Source organism: Arvicanthis niloticus, chromosome 24 (assembly GCF_011762505.2).
Source record: "Arvicanthis niloticus isolate mArvNil1 chromosome 24, mArvNil1.pat.X, whole genome shotgun sequence".
Taxonomy (NCBI): Eukaryota; Metazoa; Chordata; class Mammalia; order Rodentia; family Muridae; genus Arvicanthis; species Arvicanthis niloticus.
In genome coordinates, this window is record NC_133432.1 from 2,116,718 (window position 1) to 2,139,457 (window position 22,740).

Here is a 22,740-nt window from a genome sequence, read left to right on the forward strand (position 1 = left end):
GTCTGTGTGCTCAGAAAAGGGGGAAGGGTAGGCAGTGGTGCAGGCTTATGACCCCGGTACTCCAGGAGGCAGAGGCAAGAGGTTCGCCAGAGTTCATTTCCATATGGTCTATCTGGTGAGTTCCCAGTCAGGGCTATGTTGCAAGACTCTTTCAAAAAGAAAAAAAAACAAAAAAACAAAAAAAAAAAAAACAAAAAAACAAGCAAATAACAACACAAAATAAAACAAACAAAAACAAAACCCCAAAGAAAGGACTATCTCTGGTTGCTATTGGAATGTCCCCTCTGGACAGTGATCTCTCCTCAGCCTCTGTGTGCCAAGGCAGCGCTATTCCAGTGCTTGCTACATGAACTTCAATCATCGGTCAGCTGGGCAGCTTTGGGCTGTGCTAAAATGCCTTGTGTGACACAAAGGACCCCAGCACAGCTGAGTCCTGAAGCACCTGTGGAGTCCCCACACCCCTTTCAACTGGGTACTGTGCAGTTGAACAGTCTATGGTGCAAAGAAGGCTTCTGTGGCACAGGATTCACCTGAGGGGACAATCAGTGGGTTTCCATGCTGACACACTGAGATCAGGCTGCCCAGAAGGAAAGGAGCGGAGGAGCATCTCTCTCTAGGCTGAGGGCCTTCAGGGCGTCAGACCGTTCATTCCCTTAAGAATACAGTTTGAATTGCGAGGAGCTAAGCAGAGTGAAGCAGAGAGCCTTGGCCTGGGTACCAGCTGGTTAGGCGTTAGTTTTGGCTCGGTTTCTTTGTGAGTTCGGGCACATTGCTTTACCTATCCGTGCTTCAGCTTAAAAAGTTAACAAAGTGGAGAGCGATGGAGCCTGCTAATAACCAAAGGTGGCTGGTGGTTATAGTGACAGTGACCTAGTGACTAGTCTCCCTGCCTGCTACAACCCCTGTCACCTGCTTACCTAAACTAACCATTTATCTCTACCTACGAATCGCCCATTTATTACACATCATTGATCTGTCTATCATCTGTCTGTTTACCCATCCATTCATTCATCTATCCACCATTTGTTACCATCTATCCATTCTCCATCCAGCTATTATCTATCTAGTCACCTTCTTCCTGCTTCTTTGTTTCTTTCTTTGTTGTTTCTTTTTTCTTTCATTACCTGTTTACTTATCACCCATACATCCAATCCATCTTCTTTCTTTCTTTCTTTCTTTCTTTCTTTCTTTCTTTCTTTCTTTCTTAATTATCTATCTGCCTGTCTCTCCATCCATCTATCCAGTGAGCCAGGTTCTTTTCTGCATGTCTCCCCTCCCCGACAACTTTGTAGTCAGCTGTCACAAAGCTGCTGCCTGGTCCGGGCAGTTGCAGTGGCTCTAAACCTGACAGTTATGACTCTTATGCCCAAGATTCTCTTACGAGGGACAAGTGGGCAGACCTGTTTCCCAGGGAGTGAGTCTTGTGCCACAAGACAAAACTTCAGTCTGTGCAAATAGTATGGTATGTTCTGGGCTAGCTGCTTAGGGACAAACACAGGACCCCCTCTCTCCCAGACCTGGTTTCCAAGGAAACCAGGTGAGAATGACTTCTGGCACCACCTTGAAGGGCAAAGAAAGGAATGGTTCTCAGGTCTCTAGGAATTTGCTTCTGATCTTTCATGGTATTCACGAGATCCACATGTGTCTGCCTTCTCTGAAGGGTCTCCTAATGCAGGTCTTGGCCCTTTCATTCTCCTGAATACTGCCTGAAACTTACCACATCCTTCTAACCTGGTTTCTATATCTGGAAAGGTCCTTTGGCCTCATCTGAGTCTCATACTCCTCTTCTACCTTCAAAACCCATTTTGGGGAACCCTTTTCTATTTCTTTACCCTCCCATCACAGGTATTTTAAGCCCTTATTGATGGAATCCTCATATAAAAAAAACGGGACTCCTTTGATCTGATCTGAAGGTTAAAGTTGTTTCTGACTTTTCTTTTTCTGAGTTTCCAGATGGGACCTGGGCATACAGTGAGCATTCAGTGGCCTGCTAGAAGAGATACTCTCAGAAAATATCAGGTATCATGTGTAGAGAGGTGGAATTGTTGCTTAGCAACCAGCAGCCTGTGGCTACAGGAAGGTCTCATCCCTTGCACCTCCTAGTCAGCCCCTTGGTCTTCTTCTCTTCTGGTCACACTGGGGCTGCCTGGAGGTTTCTGTCTAGGGTACCATGGGCAGTAGCACGGAAGCGGGGTGTGGGGGTAAGGAGTCCATTGTGATGCCTATCTTTGATAGCTGGGCCACTGAGCAAGACGGAATAGGGGCCATTGTTTTCCTCTGTCTTCTTTTATTCAAATGCAGAGACAAACAGAGGCTCCATGAGAAGAGACTGGGAGGGAGGCTTACTCGCTGCCACACGTGAGGTCTGTCGGCTTTGCAAACGCGATCCATCACCCTTATGTTCCGGCATGGATGCGCCTTTCCAAACAGAAAACAGAAGCCCAGAGAAGGTAGTATTTTGCCTAAGGCAACACAGCCCACCAAGGTGAAGACAAGATTTAAATTCATAGGTTCATAGAGAACTTTATCTTGGGGCTACTCCATGGCAAGATGTTGGAGAAGCCGGCTTCTCCAGACCTTTCAGAAGATGTGGCCAATTGTCCAAGCTCTAGAGTACATGGGAGACTTGGGGAAGGGAAAGAACATTTGTTGGGGAAGGTTCTAGGGCGACCATGCACAGCTATGACCATGCTAGTGTAGGCCTGGCAGTGGCCCCAGGTTGCTGTCTGTGCGCTGGAATATGAGATCTGCTATTACTTTGCTCTGGGCAAATTCCTCGACCAAGAGAGAGGCATCTGTCAAATGGGTCAGGTCTGGACCTTGAAGGGACTGTGGAATCTGACTTTAGATGGGAAACCCTCTGTACACAACCAGATGAGAGGACACTTCACTACTCTGTCATTAGCTCTGTCTGTCTACTGTGCGTGTGCTGACAAGTACCTCTTGGATTTGTGTGGGATGATGGGCAAATACGAGTGCCGTGTCTCCTGCTCGCAGGGCCATACGTTTTGAGCGTGTGTATTTTTGTATGTGGACTTCAGAAGCCCTTCTTCAGCCCCAGTCGGAAGCTGTTCTGAGCAGCTAGGGGGACATTCCAGGCAGCTCCTCACGTGTTACCAGCTCAGAGCACCCCAGTAGCCCCAGGGCCCCAGACCATCTGTGTCCCTTCCTTCCTTTGCCAGTGCCAACATGCTCTGTAGTGGTGGTGTTGGTGGGGTACAGGAAGGGGGAGAGGAAGGAGAAGGCCCGGCTAGATGCCCGAGGCTCTGCAGCTCCTGGCTTGGTGCCGGCAGGGACTCTGAGTTCATTTGAGCACTAGGGGGCAATGTGTCTGTTTGAAAGAAACTTAGAAGCCAGCTCCAGAGGTGTGTGCACACACAGGCACACACAGGGGTGCCCACACCATAGAGGTTCACTCTGTGGTGCAAGAGGCCCCAGGCAGAAGAGCACATCCTCATGCTAGTAGGACAATGGGGGCACAAGGACAGGGGTGAGGGCACCTAAAGGGCAGAGGGAACTGCACAGAGATACATCGTTGCACACCCAGAGAGAGGTGCTGGCTGGGAGCAGACAACATCTATGTAAGTGCACACACACACACACACACACACACACACACACACACCACAGTGGCCTCCAAAAATGCAAGCACCTGCCATATATAGAAACACAGAGGTGCAGGCTAGCCTCCTGGGGCAAGGACAAATGTAAGCATAGTCTATTTATAAGGTTAAGGAATCCCCTCCCACCCCCCCCCCCAGCATCATCTTTCAAACACATACCCCAAAGTGCTGACTCTGGGAAGATCCGGGGAAAACATGCCTACCCCTTCTCCCTTCAGATGTGGGGACCCTCTATTAAAGAGTATGAAGTGACACCCCAAAACCTCAAACCCATGCTCCCCAGACAGCAGGCCTGTGAGTCTTTCTTTCCAACTCCCAACGTCCCTCTCTAGTGCCCCAAACAGGTCCCCACACTTCCCTGTCCCCTCCAGATGTGACACACAAGGCATTCCATCTAGACCTCCTGAGAAGGCCACTGTCCCCAAGACAGTGGCACATGGCCAGGTGCCACAGCTTTGCTGCCTGGGATCTCCTGACATCTATCCCTGAACTCTACCATAGGAAGCTCAAGGGACCCAAGCTCTGGGCCTGGAGGGTCAGTTGGGGGTGTCTAATGGGGTGCTCTTTCCTTTGTGCCTACACAGGCAAAGCCTCTGTCTTCTTGCTGGCTTTCCTTCCCTGTCACTTTGCTAAGTAATAATTTCCATGTCCAATTCCATTTCTTTTCTAGTTCTGAAACCTCTAAGCTATCAGCAAGAGGATAGTTCGCATGAAAACTAATTACACAAAATCAATATTTAATCACAGACCAACAACCTGATCCTGCAGAAAAATCCTTTTAAAACTCCACCACCCTGCACAAATACTTCTTCCTGATGCTTATTTATGGGCCCCGTTTTTGGTGGGGGTAATTTTCATTTTTAATTTCAAAAGGAAAAGAAAAAAAAAAAAAAAGCTGTAGACTGCAGGAAAAGCCCGAGCTTGTTGCAGCTTCCTGAGAGCTTTTATTTTTGAGTGTGTGTGAGAGTGGGGGTGGGGTGTGTGTGGGTGAGCGTGTGGGGGATGGGTTTGTGTGGGGTGTGAGTGTGTGTGTGTGGGGAGAGTGTATGTCGTGTGTGTGTGTGTGTGTGTGTGTGTGTGTGTGTGTGTGTGTGTGTGTGTTGTGTGTGTGTGATTTCTTCAGAAGTCTCTTGGGGCTTTCTGACCCCCCTTCCTAAATCGTGCCCATTTTCCAACGTTACTTTGCTCAGAAGCTCCGGGGAGTAATGAATCGGCCGCGAATGACACGGTAACTTTTAACTCATGCCCGCGACAGTAGAGTGCTTAATCTGAGGTTTTTAAATAAAAAGGGCTCCGGGTTGGTTTTATTATAACGTTTATTTCATTTCAGATTTCATGCGTAATTTAGCAAACGCTAGACAGACTTGGGCGATAAACACTTTCTTTTGTGGGGGGAAAGGCATTTTTTATACACCATGCTTAATTTTATTTAGATTTAATAGCGATATCGGGGCACTTCAACGAAAGTTTTTTTTTTTCTTTTCCCCTCTTCTTTTAAGAATCCTGGCCTGCCAGCAAAATTGTCTCGCTTTATTTCATGGCAAGGAAAATTAAAGGCCTTTCCGCCCCTCCTCCCCTACTTACACTTTGAGAGGAAAACTCGCACACGCATGCTGGCGCTTGGGTGCGCGCGCGTCCACAGAATAAACACCTCCACTTCTTATCACCTCCAACTTCTAACTTTTAATTGCAAGATAGATTTCAGCCTCTACTCCGTGAGGAGTAGAAAGATCTAAGCTTTTAAAGTAAGATTATTGGGATAAATATTGCATATGAGATAGGGCAGGTATTAAATCACTCTTATTGATTTTAGTATCACAAACCAATTCCGTTCTTTGACCTCTTCAGTTTAATTGATCTCTTAAGGAGGCCAACTTCGCGCCCTTCAGGGCCTGGGCCTGCGCGCTTGTGGCCGCAGCAAGGTGTCGCCCCTCCCGCCCCCACCCCGTGCGCCCTTTGCGCGTCGCTCTCCTCCGGGTTTCGCATTGTCTCGCCTCGCCGCTCCCGCGCCGGGCTCACCCCAAGTGTCTCCACAAAGCGGCCGAGGGTGCGTGGCTTCTTCCCGGTGGAGCCGGCGGCAGAGAACCGGAAGCCGCGGACGGTGGGAGACTCGGGAAGGAGCGAGCCAGTCTCTAGTCCCGGAGACAACCTTACTTCGTGTTTCCCCACGGCGATCACCTCGTGAACTTGCCAGGGCCAGCTCCCTAGGGCGCCGCCCTGGGCTGCAGCACAGGCGACACTTAGCGACTTTCCCTGGCGCGTCCCGGGGCTCTGCCAGGCTACCCCATTGTCTGAGCGCCCCGCACAGCTCACCGCCCACCTCCCCGCCCCCTGCCCACCCGGCAGGTCGCACTGGCTCCGGTTGGGGGTGGGGAGTTGGGAACAGCGTGAATGGGAAGGGGGCGGACAAAGCCTGGCTCCCGCCGTCGTCCTCGGCTCGCGCCCTCCCCAGCCGGGGGGCACCCGGGGCGCACCCCCAACGCCGTAGCACCGGACCCGGAGTAGCGCGGGTCGGTGGCCAGGCCTGCGCAGCCGGGACCCGGGACCACCTTAAGAGCGAGCCCCGCCCCCGGGCCCGCTCGGGCGGCGCTGATTGGTGCAGAGGTAATGGCTGGAATGGATTGCTGAAACGCAAAACTTGTTGCTGCTTCTCCCGGCGCCGGCGAGAGGCAGACGCGGAGCGGGAGCCCGGACCTCGCAGCACCTCGCCCGCCCCGCGCGCCCTGCTCGCCCGCGCGGCCCCTTCCCGGGTCCGAGGGGACCCGCGGAGCGCGGAGGGGGGAACCACAGCTTCGGAGCCGCCGGCTCCACGCCTCCCCTCCCGCGCGCGGCCCGAGACTCCCGCGAACTCGCGCGGCGCCCGGCGATCGAGCCCGAGCCGCGGAGCCGCGCGTCTCCCGCAGCCTGCGTTCCCGCTCCAGCGCCCGCATCTCCTGCTGCGGAGCCGGCACCGGCGATGAGGAGCAGAGCAGCCCGTCTTCCGAGCAGCTGAAGCTTTCGCCGCCGATCGCCCGCGGCCGACCGGAGGTGCGGGAGCCGGTGCGGCCCGGGCGCGGGGACTCGGGGCAGGGGAAGGACCAAGGGGCTCCCCTACGGCCCCAGCCGCCGCGCCGCGGACTCCAGAAGGTGATCATTTCGCTCTCCCGTCCCCTTCCCTCTCCCCTACCTAACTTTTTGTCTCAGCTCGTCGGCCTCCAGGTCTCCTCTCCGCATACCCACCCGCGCCCGTGCCATCCGCCCGGGGCATGGGCCCCCCGACAAGGCTCCAGGAGGCGCCGCGGCCTCGCAAGACGTGAGAGGCCCGCTTGGGTCGGTTCCGAGGTTCCGGAGAGCAGCGGAGAGAGCGCTTTAGCCAGCGCCCGCGCGCTCGGCCGGGCGTCAGTGAGCGCTGCGCCCCGCGGTGCAGATCGTCCCGGAGCGCCGGAGCCGCGGCTGAAGCGAGTAGCTGGCCGGAGGCGCGCGACGGAGCAGGCTGTCATGCCCTATTGATCCCCCCCGCCCCCCGCCAAGTATGTTTGGGCTGGACCAATTCGAGCCCCAGATCAACAGCCGGCACGCTGGTCAGGGCGAGGGGAACTTTAACGAAGCCGGACTGAGCATGAACGCCCACTTTAAGGCTCCTGCTTTCCACGCCGGGCCTCCTCCTGGCCCCGTGGACCCTGCAATAAGCGCTCTGGGCGAACCCCCGATCTTGGGTTTGAACATGGAGCCCTACGGCTTCCATGCGCGCGGCCACTCCGAGCTGCACGCCGGGGGGCTGCAGGCGCAGCCTGTGCACGGCTTCTTCGGTGGTCAGCAGCCTCACCACAGCCACCCTGGAGGGCATCATCCGCACCAGCATCACCCCCACTTTGGGGGCAACTTCGGTGGTCCGGACCCAGGTGCCTCATGTCTGCACGGGGGCCGGCTGCTTGGCTATGGAGGTGCAGCGGGCGGCCTGGGCAGCCAGCCTCCCTTTGCAGAGAGTTATGAGCACATGGCGGAGAGCCAGGGGCCGGAGGGCTTCGGCCCGCAGCGGCCAGGAAACCTCCCGGACTTCCACAGTTCGGGCACCTCGGGCCACGCCGTGCCTGCCCCGTGCCTGCCGCTGGACCAGAGCCCTAACCGGGCCGCCTCTTTCCACGGCCTGTCCGCCTCCAGCGGCTCGGATTCTCACAGCCTGGAGCCCCGGAGGGTGACGAACCAAGGAGCCGTAGATTCCCTGGAATACAATTACCCGAGCGAGCCGCCCTCAGGACATTTTGACATGTTTTCACCCTCTGACTCTGAAGGGCAGCTGCCACATTATGCTGCAGGTCGCCAGGTTCCCGGGGGCGCTTTCCCGGGTGCTTCGGCCATGCCCAGAGCCTCAGGCATGGTGGGTTTGTCCAAGATGCACGGCCAGCCACCGCAGCCACCTCCACAACAGCAGCAACCGCAGCACGGAGTGTTCTTCGAGAGGTTTGGCGGGGCCCGAAAGATGCCTGTGGGTCTGGAGCCTGCAGTGGGCTCCAGGCACCCGCTAATGCAGCCTCCCCAGCAGGCCCCACCACCCCCGCAGCAGCAGCCCCCGCAGCAGCCTCCGCCACCACCCGGGCTTCTGGTCCGACAGAATTCTTGCCCTCCTGCGCTCCCGCGGCCCCAGCAGGGTGAGGCTGGCACACCCAGTGGCGGCCTGCAGGACGGGGGCCCCATGCTGCCCAGCCAACACGCACAGTTCGAGTATCCCATCCATCGGCTAGAGAACCGGAGCATGCACCCATATTCTGAGCCTGTTTTCAGCATGCAGCATCCCCCTCCTCAGCAGGCGCCCAACCAGAGGCTGCAGCATTTCGATGCGCCCCCCTACATGAACGTGGCCAAGAGGCCGCGTTTTGACTTTCCCGGCAGCGCAGGCGTGGACCGCTGTGCCTCGTGGAATGGCAGCATGCATAACGGCACCCTGGACAACCAACTCTCTCCCTCTGCCTACCCAGGCCTCCCAGGCGAGTTCACACCGCCTGTGCCGGACAGCTTTCCCTCGGGACCGCCCTTGCAGCACCCGGGGCCGGACCACCAGTCCTTGCAACAGCAGCAGCAGCAACAGCAGCAGCAGCAACAGCAGCAGCAGCAGCAACAGCAACAGCAGCAACAGCAGCAGCAGCAGCAGCAGCAACGCCAGAATGCGGCCCTCATGATTAAACAGATGGCGTCCCGGAACCAGCAACAGCGGTTGCGACAGCCCAACCTGGCCCAGCTAGGCCATCCTGGGGACGTGGGCCAGGGTGGCCTGGTCCACGGAGGTTCCGTGAGCGGCTTAGCCCAGACGAACTTTGAGCGCGAAGGCGGTAGCGCAGGTGCGGGGCGCCTGGGTGGCTTTGAGCAGCAGGCACCCCACCTGGCGCAAGAGAACGCGTGGTTCCCGGGTCCACACCCTCCTGGCGACCTGCTGCCCCGGAGGATGGGCGGCGCAGGGTTGCCTGCTGACTGCGGCCCGCACGACCCTAGTCTGGCGCCTCCCCCTGCTCCAGGTGGTTCAGGGGTGCTATTCCGAGGCTCTCTGCAGGAGCCTCTGAGGATGCCTGGGGAAGGCCACGTGCCCGCACTGGCCTCGCCCGGGCTGCAGTTTGGGGGCAGCTTGGCTGGCCTAGGCCAGTTGCAATCGCCCGGGGCCGGTGTGGGACTGCCCAACGCTCAGTCAGAGCGACGGCCTCCGCCTCCGGACTTCCCCGCGCCAGCTCTCGGGGGCCAACCCGGCTTTCCATTCGGCTCAGGCAGCCGGCAGGCCACGCCGCACAGCGCTCCAGGCGTGAATTCGCCCCCGAGCGCGGGCGCAGGCAGCGGCAGCTCCGGTGCTGGCGGGGGCGCTTACCCGCCCCAGCCGGATTTCCAACCCAGCCAGCGCAACTCGGCCAGTAAGCTGGGCGCGCTGTCGTTGGGGTCTTTCAACAAGCCCAGCTCTAAGGACAACCTGTTCGGCCAGAGCTGCCTGGCTGCGCTCTCCACTGCTTGCCAGAACATGATCGCTAGCCTGGGTGCTCCTAACCTCAACGTGACTTTCAACAAGAAGAACCCACCCGAGGGGAAGAGAAAACTGAGCCAGAACGAGCCCGACAGCGCGGTCGCAGCGGGTAACCCGGGCTCGGATTACTTCCCCGGAGGGACTACTCCTGGGGCCCCTGGACCTGGAGGCCCTTCTGGGACCAGTGGTGGTGGCTCCAAAGCCTCAGGACCGCCCAATCCTCCCATCCAGGGGGACGGCACCAGCCTCTCCCCTAATTACACCCTGGAATCAACGTCGGGTAATGATGGCAAGCCTGTCCCTGGGGGCAGTGGCCGGGGAAGGGGACGCAGAAAACGGGACAGTGGTCACGTGAGCCCCGGGACCTTCTTCGACAAATACTCCGCAGCTCCTGACAGTGGGGGCGCACCAGGGGTGAGCCCGGGGCAGCAGCAGGCTCCTGGTTCAGCCACTGGGGGAAGCTCAGTGAACGAGGCGGCCCGAGGGCCCACACCCCATGAGAAGGCCCTCACATCACCATCGTGGGGAAAGGGAGCTGAGTTGCTCCTTGGGGACCAGCCGGACCTCATGGCATCTCTGGACAGCACAGCCAAATCAGATGGTAGTTCCCCGCACGTGAGTGAGTTCGCCTCTGAAGAGGTGAGCACAAGTTATGCGAATGAGGACGAAGTGTCCTCCAGTTCTGACAATACTACAGCCCTGGCCAAAGCCAGCCGAAGTCCCCTGGTGACCAGCTCACCCAAACTCCCTCCTCGAGGGGTGAGTGCTGGGGAACACACACCGAAGGCTTCTGCCCTGGGCCTGGGCATCCTGTCTACCTCTACCTCGACCCCTGACAGCTATGGTGGGGGCGTGGGCACCGGACATCCCGGCACACCAGGCCTGGAGCAGGTCCGGACCCCAACGAGCAGCAGCGGTGCGCCGCCTCCTGACGAGATTCATCCCCTGGAGATCCTCCAAGCCCAGATCCAGCTGCAGAGACAACAATTTAGCATCTCGGAGGACCAGCCCCTGGGGCTCAAGGGCGGCAAAAAAGCCGAGTGTGCTGTAGGGGCCTCGGGAGCACAGAATGGTGACAGCGAGTTGGGAAGCTGCTGCTCCGAAGCAGTCAAGAACGCCATGAGCACCATCGATCTGGACTCCCTGATGGCGGAACACAGCACTACCTGGTACATGCCGCCTGACAAGGCCCTGGTGGATGGTGGAGACGATGACAAGACGCTGGCACCCTGGGAGAAGGCCAAGTCCCAGAACCCCAACAACAAAGAAGGTATATGTACCCGCCTTCCTTGTTTTCTGGTGCCAACCCTAGCCTAGGCTGGCCTTCTTCATCTCCACTCAGACTCGGGCACTCTCTGGTTGCACCCTGTTGGGCTGTCAGGTAGATTTTGGCTTTCCTGGTGGCAAGAACTTAGATTCCCCTTTTGGAGAATCATCTAAAGTTATGCCTTCTACCTCCCGATTTTTCTGAGTTTTTCAGGGTTCAGGCCTTGGAGAATCTGGGCCCTTCCCATTTCACACTAAGACCCTTGCTGCTCTCAGTCCTTCTGCTTAAGTGTTTGGGGCCCCTCTCTGGTAGGGAGCCCTGTCCTCCTTAGCCTTCAGCTGGAGTTGGCTTAGGTGGTGATACTTTTGCAAAGTCCCCGCCCTGGTGTGGGCAGCGTCACTCGGAGGCAAGGTCTCATTGGACATTTGTTTTTAGAGACTAGCTCTTTGGGCGTTTAAGTTGGAGAGTTTCACAGGAAAAGCAAAACACCTGGGGACCTGCCAGGGTTCTAGGCAAGCACCACAGCCTCAGGTGTATCTGCCTGACAGTGGGCACGAAGGCTGAGCTGGGTTCTGCCTAGCAGCAACTACAGCGCTCTTTCAAGACATCAGTTGTGTTTGGGGTTATGACTATTCCTAAGGCACAAAGGACCTTCGTTTGTCAATATCTCACTTGGCTGGTGACAGATGTCCAGTCCCAGGTCTCATTTGCATTCAGAACACCCCTTCCCCTCCAGGCCTGGAGGCCTTTAAGGTGGTAGGGGCAGGGGCAATCTAACAGCTTTTAAATCCAGAGATGAATAGGCTGCAATAGTTTAGGTTTTTATTTTAATGGGGCTTTTTTTTTTCTTTACAAAAAAAAAAAAAAAAAAAAAGCTAGTAAAAAAATAGCTTTTTAAAATTGGTAACATTGGTTTTTTTTTGTTTGTTTGTTTTGTTTTTGTTTTTTTTTTTTCCATCCTTACTTTGTTTCTAAATCCTAGTTAGCTTCTCCAGGTTTTGCTGGACAGAATATTACCATGGTACCCGCGGCCAGCTGTCGTTCAAAAATGTATCCTTGCTTACTGCTCTTCTCTTCAGTTTTCTTCTCCCAGTTGAAACCTCCCACAGTCTACTGTGTCTTAAGTAAATCCCCAGGAGAGTAGGTTTTAAGAAAATATGATAGTCCCTTTTAAGGAAAAGGAAGGTGTGAGTTTGGGTGATTTGGAACTCTGTCTGGGTCGTCTTCCTTCAGTTTCTGGTTCATGAGTGTGGCCTGGCTGCTTTTCTCTTTGTTCCTCCCTACTGCCCAGCCTGGGATGCCCAGACGCGCCTCTCATTTGAAGCTGGGTGTTTAGCATGCACGGCAGACACCAAGCCCTGCATCAGCATTCCACGGAGTACTCTCAGGCAAGGCCAGAAATTGGTTAGTTTGGGACCCTTAGCTCTCCCCCCTCCCTCTGGCTCTGAAAATGGAGTTGGACAGGATATCCCGCCACCCCCTTATTTTCTTGTATATAACACCTCGATCTAACACAATCGATAGTCAGTCAGCAGAGAACTCAGCCCTGTCACTTCTGGCCCAGCCTGCTACCTCCAGTAATTAAGAACGTATTGGCCAAAATGGGGCGAGAAAAGTTTTCAAAAATTAGAGAATTAATAAAGAAAACTGGTTAGTTTTGCTCCTTCCAGTCTTTGGAAGGACTTTAGTAGGTAGAGAAATGTTGGAGGTTTTAATGAGATTTTTTTTTGTTTGCTTTTTGTTTTTTTTAAATGTAGCTTCTCGCCTCATTCTCAACAGGAGAGATGCAGGCTGCGAGCACTGAAATTGTCGTTATAGAAATGCTTTCTAGCTTGTTTCAATGTCTCAGGATCGTACATTTATGGAAGCATGTGCCAGCTGCTTTTGGGTTGATTCTTCCTGCAAACCAGAGGGAAGCCCTCCTGTATGAGGAGTCAGACTTCCTTGGTACCCAAAAGGCTGGCTGCCTCCCAAGCCTGGTGGGGGGACACCCACTGGATCTCCTTTGTTCCCCACTCTGATGTAGGAAGGACAGAACCTTAGATAGCTCTATGATGTGAGGTTTTTGAATGCTGCTGCCTGGGCTTCAAACTGGGGCTTAATAAGGTTTCTCAGACTCCGTCTCCCTTACTGGTAGTAAATAAAGATGATTAAACTTTTCATTACAACAACACCCCACAGTTCCATCAGGTTGTATAAATAAATACACACGGCTTTATGTCAGCCTCTGAGAGCCCTAGCTGAAAACCAGTGAAGAGAACCACTTTGAAATAAGTCAGGGGGAAAAAAAGTATAAGAAAAAAATGGTCTTTTTCTTAAAAGTCCTGTAGCCCCATTAGCTGGAGTGGGGATATCCAGAGGTCTGATGAACCTTCACTTTCCAGCTCAGAAAGGGCTGCCCTCCACCACCCTCTTAGGCAGAGGCCATTTCTGTAATGATATTTTATTTTGTCTCGCTGTAAAACACGCCAGTACTAATGTGATTAAATATTAACCCACTTTCTGAAATTCTCTGCTCAGATGACAAAATACTAGTCATTGTTTTACAAAGTGATCCATGCTGGAGAAGTCTCGGGGACATCACAAGTATTGAGCCGCAGGGCTATGCCCTGATTGCTCTTTGGGCTATAGATGGTCCTTGGGAGGGGAGCAAACTTGATTAGCCCATTATAGTTCTTTAAAAGTCTAGACCAGAAGGTCATGTGGCGATGAGGCCAGCGAGGCTTCTCTAGATGACTCGGCCCTTACTTCTCTGCCAACGGGACAAATAACTTTCTGTAAGGAAACCCCATGTTCATGCATGAGGCTTCTTCCACAGAGTTGGAGTGGAGGAAAGGTCAGGGTGAACCAACCCGACTTTGAGGTGATTCAGGTCTCTGTTTTGTCAGCAAGGGTTTTAGATAGTTAGCCAGACCTCTACCTATGTGGAATATTGTAGATTTGGGGAATTTCAAGACTCAAAGGAAGGAAAACTGATAGGAGACTGGCCGTGGGTACTGACGTGGAAAAATCCGTTTTCCCTTTCTCTTTGCTCCCCATGATTTTCAAGACGGGAATTATCCTTGGTCCATACTAAGTCTGTTCTTACTGAACTTCCCTCTTTCTGCTGACAGTGAGGCTGGAACTGCCTCCGTGTGCAGTTAGCACCCAAACCTTGTCCCGTCTCCCTGCCTTTGGAAGTTGCGTGTTTTTACAGAGACTCCGGAGACATTTTTGGAATTTCATGCTCCTCTGTGTCCCCCTAGGAGCACAGGCAGGGCTGAGAACTAACTAGGCAGGCGGGAATGGAACTGTAGATTTTGTTGGACAGAGGGTGGACTTGAGGAGGGAAGGCTTGCCCTGGCTAAGCTCTGGCTGGTGGGGCCATTTGTCTGACGTTCCTGCACTAGAGACAGAATTTCGAAGTCTCATTTGGACTTTCCCTGGGAATGTAAGCCGGCATTGGATTCCCTTTCCTCTGAAGCATTACCCAGCACGGTCTGTATGCCTTCATGTGACTTCTGTGTCTTAGGAAGATGAACCCCAAGCTCCCCAAGCTCCTCAGGTGCTAATCAAGGGTACTGTAAATTGATAGGGGCCCGCTTTGTACAGCCCATGCTCCGGCTGCCCACTCCCTGGCTAGTGGAGGGCATATAACTACTGTTCTTCTACGCTTGTTTAATATTTCATGGCTGTAATAAACCTGTCTTCCTTGCCCGCCTCCCGACATAAAACCCCAAGTAGCACACACATCTGCAATTATACATTTCTACTAAATATTAATAAAGGACACGGCTTTTTAAGGGGCTGATGCTCCTCACTCAGTAGACTTGAACTTGCCATGGACTCTGCTCCTGCATTTTTCTGATATATATATATATATATATATATATATATATATATATAAATTATTATTATTTTTTAATTTAAGTACCAGTGCATTCCAATAGGCACCATTTACTTATAGTTACATACAACCTGGGCTGGTTGAAAGGCATTCCTCATGATGGCTTTCTCTCATATAAATTCATTTAGATTTCTTGCGAGGCCCCCTCAGACCGGAAGTGAGAGGCTGTCAAAATGCACTCCTGTTTTATTGAGGGCTCTAGGAAAGGCGCGTGGGTGGCTTAATCTCATTTCTCTTTCTAGCAATGAAATTCTATGATTCCTGATATGATTTTGTTTGCCTGACAGAGGTATTTAAATTTCTACAAAGAATCTTAATAGGTCCTGAGAATACAGCTGCCCTCGCCAACAAGCTACTCAGACCGTTCTCCTGATATAAAATATGCGTCTTTAATACGCAGTGCTAGAGAGCCAGGTGAATGAGAAGGCTGAAAATCTCCTCTGGGTGGAAGGGCTGGCTGAAGGGGATCAGGGACTCTTCAACACGGTGGAATCCAGCAAATCACTAGTGGCCCGTTTCTCTCCACTCAAGTGACAATAACATTGGATTGTGCTCCTTGCCTAGGGAGCAGGTCTGCTTTGCCAAAACCATTTAGGAGATAAATACTGTCAGTTAGGAATACTGTATTTACCTCTGTTTGGCTAATTTTAGAGATGAAAGCCCGCAGCTTTGTATAATGGGATCAAATGTCTGGGGAATGTGTGGGGACAGGCAGGCAACAGGAGGAACCGCCAACTCCTCCCTTGCCCAGGGGTCCTCAGCTAGCGTGTTTTCCTGTAACCAGCATGCCTGTTTGGCTAATTCTCTGTTTGTTCTTTGCCCAAGAGGAGCTGGCATAGCCCGGCTTCCTCACCTTCAGGCAGGGTCTGTCTGGTAAGGGTAGGTTTGTTAGGATGTATCTTTGGTGGGTAGGTTTGAGCGTGGGATTTGATTGCTCATGGCAGACATGTTGATAGATCCCTCGGTGTGTGATAGAGTGGCGTTTGGAGTCCCCTGGCCTCCTCATACACACTGAGGCTGGAATAAATAGTCTGGGGGCTTGCTGGAGAGAGTGTAGCCTAAGTGGAATTCAAGTCCTCTGTAAGGTCTCAGGATGAAAAGCAAAGGAAAGTCCTGGGCTGCTTCTCCCCACACAGAAGTGTGCGCGTGGCCAAGTATGCCTCCCCTCCCTCAGATCTGTGTCTTCTTGTCTGCTGTCCCAGAAGTGAGCTAATCTACATCCCAGAGGCCATAGACAGGTTCTGATTCCGTAAGGGGATGGGACGGACACAAATGCCAAAACCGTTGGTTTTGAAGGTCCTGATGACAAAGCCCCTGGCTTGCGGGCTGCTGGCCTGTGGTGGCTTCCGCCTGCAGTGTCTCGGCAGTAGACACAGCCACTGTTTGCTGGGTTTTGTGTGTGACCATGTGGCATGGAAATGTCTTCTCAGCTAAGTTCAGTCAGGTCTGGTTTCCTATGATGGGGAGAAACCTTTGAGTCGGTGATTTCCCTCCCCCAAAATGCGGGCACCGGACATTGCTAGTTGTTTATGGAAATTCCTCTTTTTGATTGTAATTCTTTGGTGCCAATGATGTGGCAGAGATGATGCCGGGCTTTCAAATTAGTCATGGTTCAGCCCGCAGGGACCCTCTGTGTCCAAAGGCAAAGCCATTCACATCCCCAATACCCAGCTGTTTGGGAGACTGCAAAGCCCAGAATGGGGAACCCCAAGCTCAAGCAGCTGCTGGGATCCTGGCACATCTGTCTGGATGGGTTGCCAGTCCAAGGTGGCTGGCATTTCCTCCCATCTTCCAAGGGCCTGCGTGCAATACCCAGTCTCATGTGGGAGCAACTGTGTGCCAGTCCAATTTGGGCACAACTGGTTGTTCACCGTTAGGTGTGAGTATAATGAAGCCCTGTGGGTGTGGCCTTTTCAGGTCCCAGACTCTACAGGGATGTGCCTAGAAGTGGGGAATTGAGTTTACTTTTCTTGGGTGAGGATCAGGTTTGAAAGCCATCATCATGGGGGGTGGGGGTAAAAGTGAACAGAGAGAGCTGAGGACTGCTCTGTTTTCTTGCCTGTATTTTAATCAGTGGGCTTGAGGTTTGGGAGGCCAGTGGAGAGTCTGCCATAGTGTTTGCCCTACCAGGGTCCCAAGTCCAGGAGGTACCACCTGAGTCTTGCAATTCTCCAGTTATTTCAGCTTGGACCTGGCAGCCTTTTGGTAAATACCCTTGATCATTCAGAGTGGGACTTGGACCTAGCCACAGCGTTCAGGGCTGAGGAAGCTGGGTGGTCTGTATTCTCCTCGTTCCCTTGCAAAGCTAGATCAGAAAGAACTTTATGGCAATTGCTGTGAATCCTTCCACAATTTATACATCATCGAAGGGACCCAAATGCCCTTTAAACAGAAGGCAATTGAGGTCTTTGCACATTCCGTTTCGATTGCTGGCTCTTTCTGAATGTCCCGGAAGAGACATCTTATATGAAATGAACTGCTCTAAAAAAAGGAGGGTAAAAAACACCCAGTCAGTTTAGGCCAGTGCAGACCACATCTTTGGCAGCAGAAGCCAAAATCTTGACAGTCTTGCCCTTAAACCACGGAGATTTACCATGTGTACCATGCCATGTCCCCTCTAGTTTGTGAATAAACTGTGTGGCTAAAAATCTCCATCTTTCTTTTCATCTTTGATCTCTCTGTGGAGAGTTCTGGACTCTTCACAGAACTCTTATCCCTAGGATTCAGATGACTGTCAGCCGTCAGTTTTGTGTTTGTCTAATCTACCTGGGCTGACGCTTGCTCTGGATGAGCTAAAGTGTGTTGGAAAAGCATGTTGGGGACATGTCGCCTTCAAGGGTCTTCGGAAAGCTCACTGCTTTAAAGACATGTGGAGAACTGTGCTCCAGAACCTCTCCCAAGCCCCCTCAGATAACAGATGCCCTGGGGGAACCCTGAACTGACTCTGAGGGACTTCTGAGCCTCTTGTCCTTTCCCTCATCCCGAAACTGGCCTGTGGCAACTCAGTATTTGAGCTCCAAGATTTAAAATTACTTTTTCTTCCGAGGTGCTGATAGGTATTTAAGGACTTTGAGCTGAAAGGTTTCTTTCGACCCTAAGGCATGGGAAAGGCGTTTTCCTGAAGCTGACAGGATGCTCTGGCTTTTCTACTGCCTTGGGCTTCACATGGAGTGAATGGGACCATGAGTCTGTTGTGAAGTTGGGAACCCTAGCATGCTTTGTCTAGCTTTCCTGGTTGTATCTGGGAGTTCCTGGAACGTGAGGTGGATAATTAATGAATTCCTCTATGCATGTGCTCATTTGGTCCCCCCCCCCCCAACACACACACACACACACACACACACACTCTCTCTCTCTCTCTCTCTCTCTCTCTCTCTCTCTCTCTCTCTCTCTCTCTCACACACACACACACACACACACACACACACACACACGAGTTCTCTACTCATTCAGGACACAGGGCATAGGACCTTTCCCAGTTACCATGACGTCCTTGAACCTTAGAACACAGCATTGTTAAATGATTGACAGTGACCACCAGGAATAGTATACTTGTGAAGATCTCTCAGATCTGAGCCAGTGGGTGAGGCTGCAGAGACACCCCCCCCCCCCACATCAGCCTTGGGAGGAAGCTAGCCTGGGCTGAGATTCTGCTAGAAGTTGGTGGGTCTTCTCCTGTTTGAAACTCTTAACTGCTTTAAGGTTGTGGGTTGCTCTGCTCTCCTTCTCAGGAGCCGGAAGGCAGAGAGAAAGAGAAAGAGAAAGAGAGAGAGAGAGAGAGAGAGAGAGAGAGAGAGAGAGAGAGAGAGAGAACACTATTTCCAGTTTGAAAGACTCGGGTACAGCATATTTTCTTACAGTGGGAGGAGTGGGTGCCACAGAGTTGATGGACAGGCTGAAGTATACCCGAAGAATACAGTGTTATTTACTGCATCTCAAGATTTAGGTGTGGAAAATAATTTCTAACAGTGGGAGTCATTTCCACCTCCCGGACGGAGGCAAGAGTGTGGAAATTGCTCCAAGACTGACGTACCCATCACAAATGACAGAGCTGAACTTTCCCCACAGGGCCATGGATCTGGAGGGACACAGACATGGAAGCTTTTGCTTGTAAGATCTGTTTGCAGTCAGGAGTCGTTTTCGTGTGGTTCTCGGCCTCAGTGGCTTGAGTTACGGAAATATCCCCCAGAGACGTCCTCCAGATGCAGTGAGATTAGAGGATGGGCTGGGGTCAGTCAGTAAGCCAGGGACAATGCGATGGGGAGTGGCCTTTCCCCTGGAGATCTGTGGGCTGGCCTTACCTTCCTCAGTCCCCGAGGCAGGCACAGGCTCCCACTGGCCTCCCACTCAGGAGATATTTTTATCCTTTTTCTGAATGGTGAGGCGAGAGGGAACTCGAGTTAGTGACAAATTTAGCAGAAGGGAGATTTCCTGACTTGGGGTAGGCAGGTATAGGAAGGGGCCATAACAAAGGGACTTTTGCTCAGCCTTTAAGGGACCAGAAACCCTCATACCCCAGTGAAAGGCCTGGCTGATTAAAACAGGTCATCTTTTCATCTCTGCAGCCGACTGTTGTGTAGCTTGCTAGTGGCTAAGAGAAAGACCAGGATTTGGCTTTTTTTTTTTTTTTTTTTTTTTTTTTTGGAAGGGGGAGTGATTGCCTGATCCTTATGCTCCAACTGTATCTAAATGATCCAAGCTTTGAATCTCTCTCTCTCTCTCTCTCTCTCTCTCTCTCTCTCTCTCCCTCTCCCTCTCCCTCTCCCTCTCCCTCTCCCTCTCTCTCCCTCTCTCTCCCGCCCCCTCTCCATCTCCCCCCCTGTGTGTGTGTGTGCATACATGTGTGTCCTTTTGAGCTAAGGCTTCAGAACTCTTACTAGGAAATGGAAAGATAATTTTTGCTCCTCGAAGCTCAGGCAAAGTTCTGGCCCCATTTGGTGTGAGGTGGAGGCTCACTGATCTTGGTATGATCAGGTTTCCGCTGAATTGGCTATACTGCTGGGCCTCTGGGAGAGTGCTGGTGAAGTTCCTTGTATATTTCAGTATTTGGCTCAGTTTAGAGATTAAGCATTTATTTTGTGTTTGATGTGTGAGAAGCATTTGCAAGCATGTGAGGTTAGAAGGGTCTGCATGCACATGCATGTGCACACACATGCACACGTGCACATACACATTTACACATGTGCATTAGTGAAGGAATCCAGCCATTGGTCACAGGATAACTCCACACCCCAATCCCTTCACAGGCTGGGAAGAGGGGACAATGGCTTTCAGCTGTACTCTTTTACAGAGAAGGTAGCTATTCAGCTGTTCCCACTGATCCCAAGCCTGGGGTGTCTCAAAGTGGTTTGGGGCACCCTGCTCAACTCTTGCCATAATGAGCGGCACGAATGGTGGTATGTGGGCCTCTGTGCGTGTGTGGAACTTCAGAAATGTGTGGGTGCATTTCCAAAGAAGGAAGGGAAACCATGCTGGGGCTTCATAAGCTGGAAGGAAGAAAGGATATGGCAGACCGACCTTTCTGAACACAGTCTTCATGGGATGCACGTGTCATATTTACCACTGCCCCTCTTTGTCCGTGGACTCCTCATCCATGCCTGCCTCTAAGATGGTCCTTGAAAACTCCATGTTCTAAAGCGTCTACCACCATAAAGCTAGATGAGGTGATGACAATTCTTGAGCAAACATCTTCCTGAGACCCCCCCGGGTCCTCCCTTTGCTTTGACTCTCACATGTTTTCCTCCAAGGCCTCGTCTTTGCATAGCCAGACACAGCCTGGGTGTTTTTTGGCGCTGCACCAACCTTCAGTGAACTTGAGGCTCTGAGGAAACGGGCGTTTGGAAGGATGAGAACACGATTTCTTTTTTATGTGGGCCTGTTAAACTCTAATGGACGTCGGTGTCTGGCTTTAAATTTGGAGAGGGTCTTTATCTAACCCTTAAAACCAGAGTCATTTCCTGTAATTACGACGCCCATCTCTCTTGTTTGGGGTACTTTGGCAGGGAGGGGTCACACCGGTTACCTTTCTTAATTGTGATTATGACGTTTTGAGCTCCTGGATGGTAGTAAGAATTTATGGGCCAGGTCATGCCAGAAGACGGCAGCCAGAGGCGCGGTAGTGAGGGAGCCTCGCGCCCGGCCTCTGCTACAGCCTCACTTCTTTTTAATGAATTAATTTAGCTTTTAATACTTGGTATTCAGTAGTTATTTTGGGAATCCAAAGAAGAAAGCTGGGAGATTTTTTTTTTTTTAAGACACTGAGAAAAAAAAAGAGAAAGAAAAAGTGCTGTTTTTGAAGAAGTTTGAGCCGACTTGACACTAAATACTGTGGGGACAGACAAGAAGCCAGAGGTGGACCTGCCACCGACCCCACTTCTCTCGTGGTGAGCTTTCTGTTAGAGCTCCGAGTAGCAGGGTTTAGAATGGTCAGGAATCTCTGTGTGGCGTTAGGTGCTGCTCTTTGCACACTCTGGGCTTACACAGCCAGAGGAATGAGGTTTAGTGGGAAATGGCAGCCCTGCCACCTCACTGTTTGCTCCGTGTTTAAAAATAGTTTGTTTTGATGTTCTGAATTCAGTCGTACCCTTATTCGCTTGTTTGACGGAGACATGTGCACCGTCGGGTCGTCGTGCATTGGTTCTGCACGGGCAGGGTTGGTTGGATGGTTGGAACCACAAAACCAAAACTCAACGGGGCATTGGCATGGCAGCTGGTGAGAGGGACATTTGCTTTTAGTTTAACTCTCTCTTCTCTTCCTCTTCTCTCTCCTCTGCTCAGCAATATTTTGTTTCTTCCTTTAAAAAAAGGGATCCGGGCCCTTTTGCTGAGTCCCCCCCTCTGAATAGCATTTGAGGGGGCTACGGTAAATTGAGGGCGATCTCAGCTCTCAGCCTGGGTGTCCCGGCACTAATGGTTAGCAGGGCCTATTACAAGAAGCAAAGTACATTGTAAATGGCTTATGCAGAAAAACCATTTAGATAAAAATGCAATTTTCCCTTCTGCATGTAGTACTAAGAATTAATAGCATATTCCTTCTAAATGGGTATTTTCATATTATATTTTCCCTCTAATGAAATCCTTCTCCCAAACAGGAGCAAGTTTCATTTGAACTTGGGGGTAGGATGATGGGTGTGTTTGGTAGCGGGCAGATGCAGACAGCACCCCAGCTCCCCTTGCTGCTAGCCCTTCACTGCGGGGAATCCCGGGGACTGGCCATGCATGTGTAGGCTGAGATAGGCAGAGGACTACATCTGCCCTATGTGGGTTTCTTTCCTTTTTCTTGTTGTAGGCTTGGGGTGTTTTTGATGCATTGAGCAATTAGCCCCTGGGCCTTGGCTCCTCCCTTGAAAGTGGCCTCACCTCTCCAGTGTGGGGAGTTCCCATGATTCTCTCTGATTGTGTCTGCCTGCCTGCAGGCCAGCTCCTTTATAGGTGACAGCTGGGGAAAGGCCTGCTTTGTCCTGGGTTCTCGGCAAGGGGCCGCACTGGGGGCCAGGTCCAGCAGTGTCTGCCTGAATGACGGTTCTGGGCAGGAGATCAGGTACAGGCGAGACAACAGTTCACAGTGAGAGTGTTTTGCACTTGTCTCAGCTTCCCTGGGATTGGCTGTCGGGATTGCCTTACTCAGGTGATCAGGGTGGAAGGCATCGCTGCCTCTGAAGAACACACCAGAACCCCAGAACACAGCTCTGTGTTGTCTCCATGCGCGGAACAGGGTTAAAGCAAATATTCTAAGATGGGAGAAACTTAGGCTTGTCTTTAATGTTCCTGTCCTAAGACATTTCCCAGCCGAGAAAACTGCCCAGAGAGGTCAGGCAACTCAGAGAAAATCACACAGCATAGCTTCCAGTGAACCTGCCTGAGGCCTTTTCTTTTTCACTGGGGGGCCAGGATTTCACTGGGGGGCCAGGATCTCATCCAGCTGAGTTTTGTATGGACCAAAGCCAGGTTTCAAACCAGAAATTTCTAAACCTTTCTAGACTGC

At 52.2% G+C, this 22,740-nt stretch overlaps 1 protein-coding gene across 1 annotated transcript in view; it reads left to right on the top strand.

Moving 5' to 3' along the window:
- The first annotated feature begins 6,998 nt into the window (after positions 1-6,998).
- Mn1 (MN1 proto-oncogene, transcriptional regulator) overlaps positions 6,999-22,740 on the top strand; it is a 39,775-nt gene continuing 24,033 nt past the window's right edge. Inside the window, exon 1 of the mRNA XM_076922387.1 lies at positions 6,999-10,873. Within this exon, the coding sequence (XP_076778502.1) occupies positions 7,135-10,873 (3,739 nt within the window). The 5' untranslated portion in view covers positions 6,999-7,134. The remainder of the gene's footprint in view (positions 10,874-22,740) is intronic.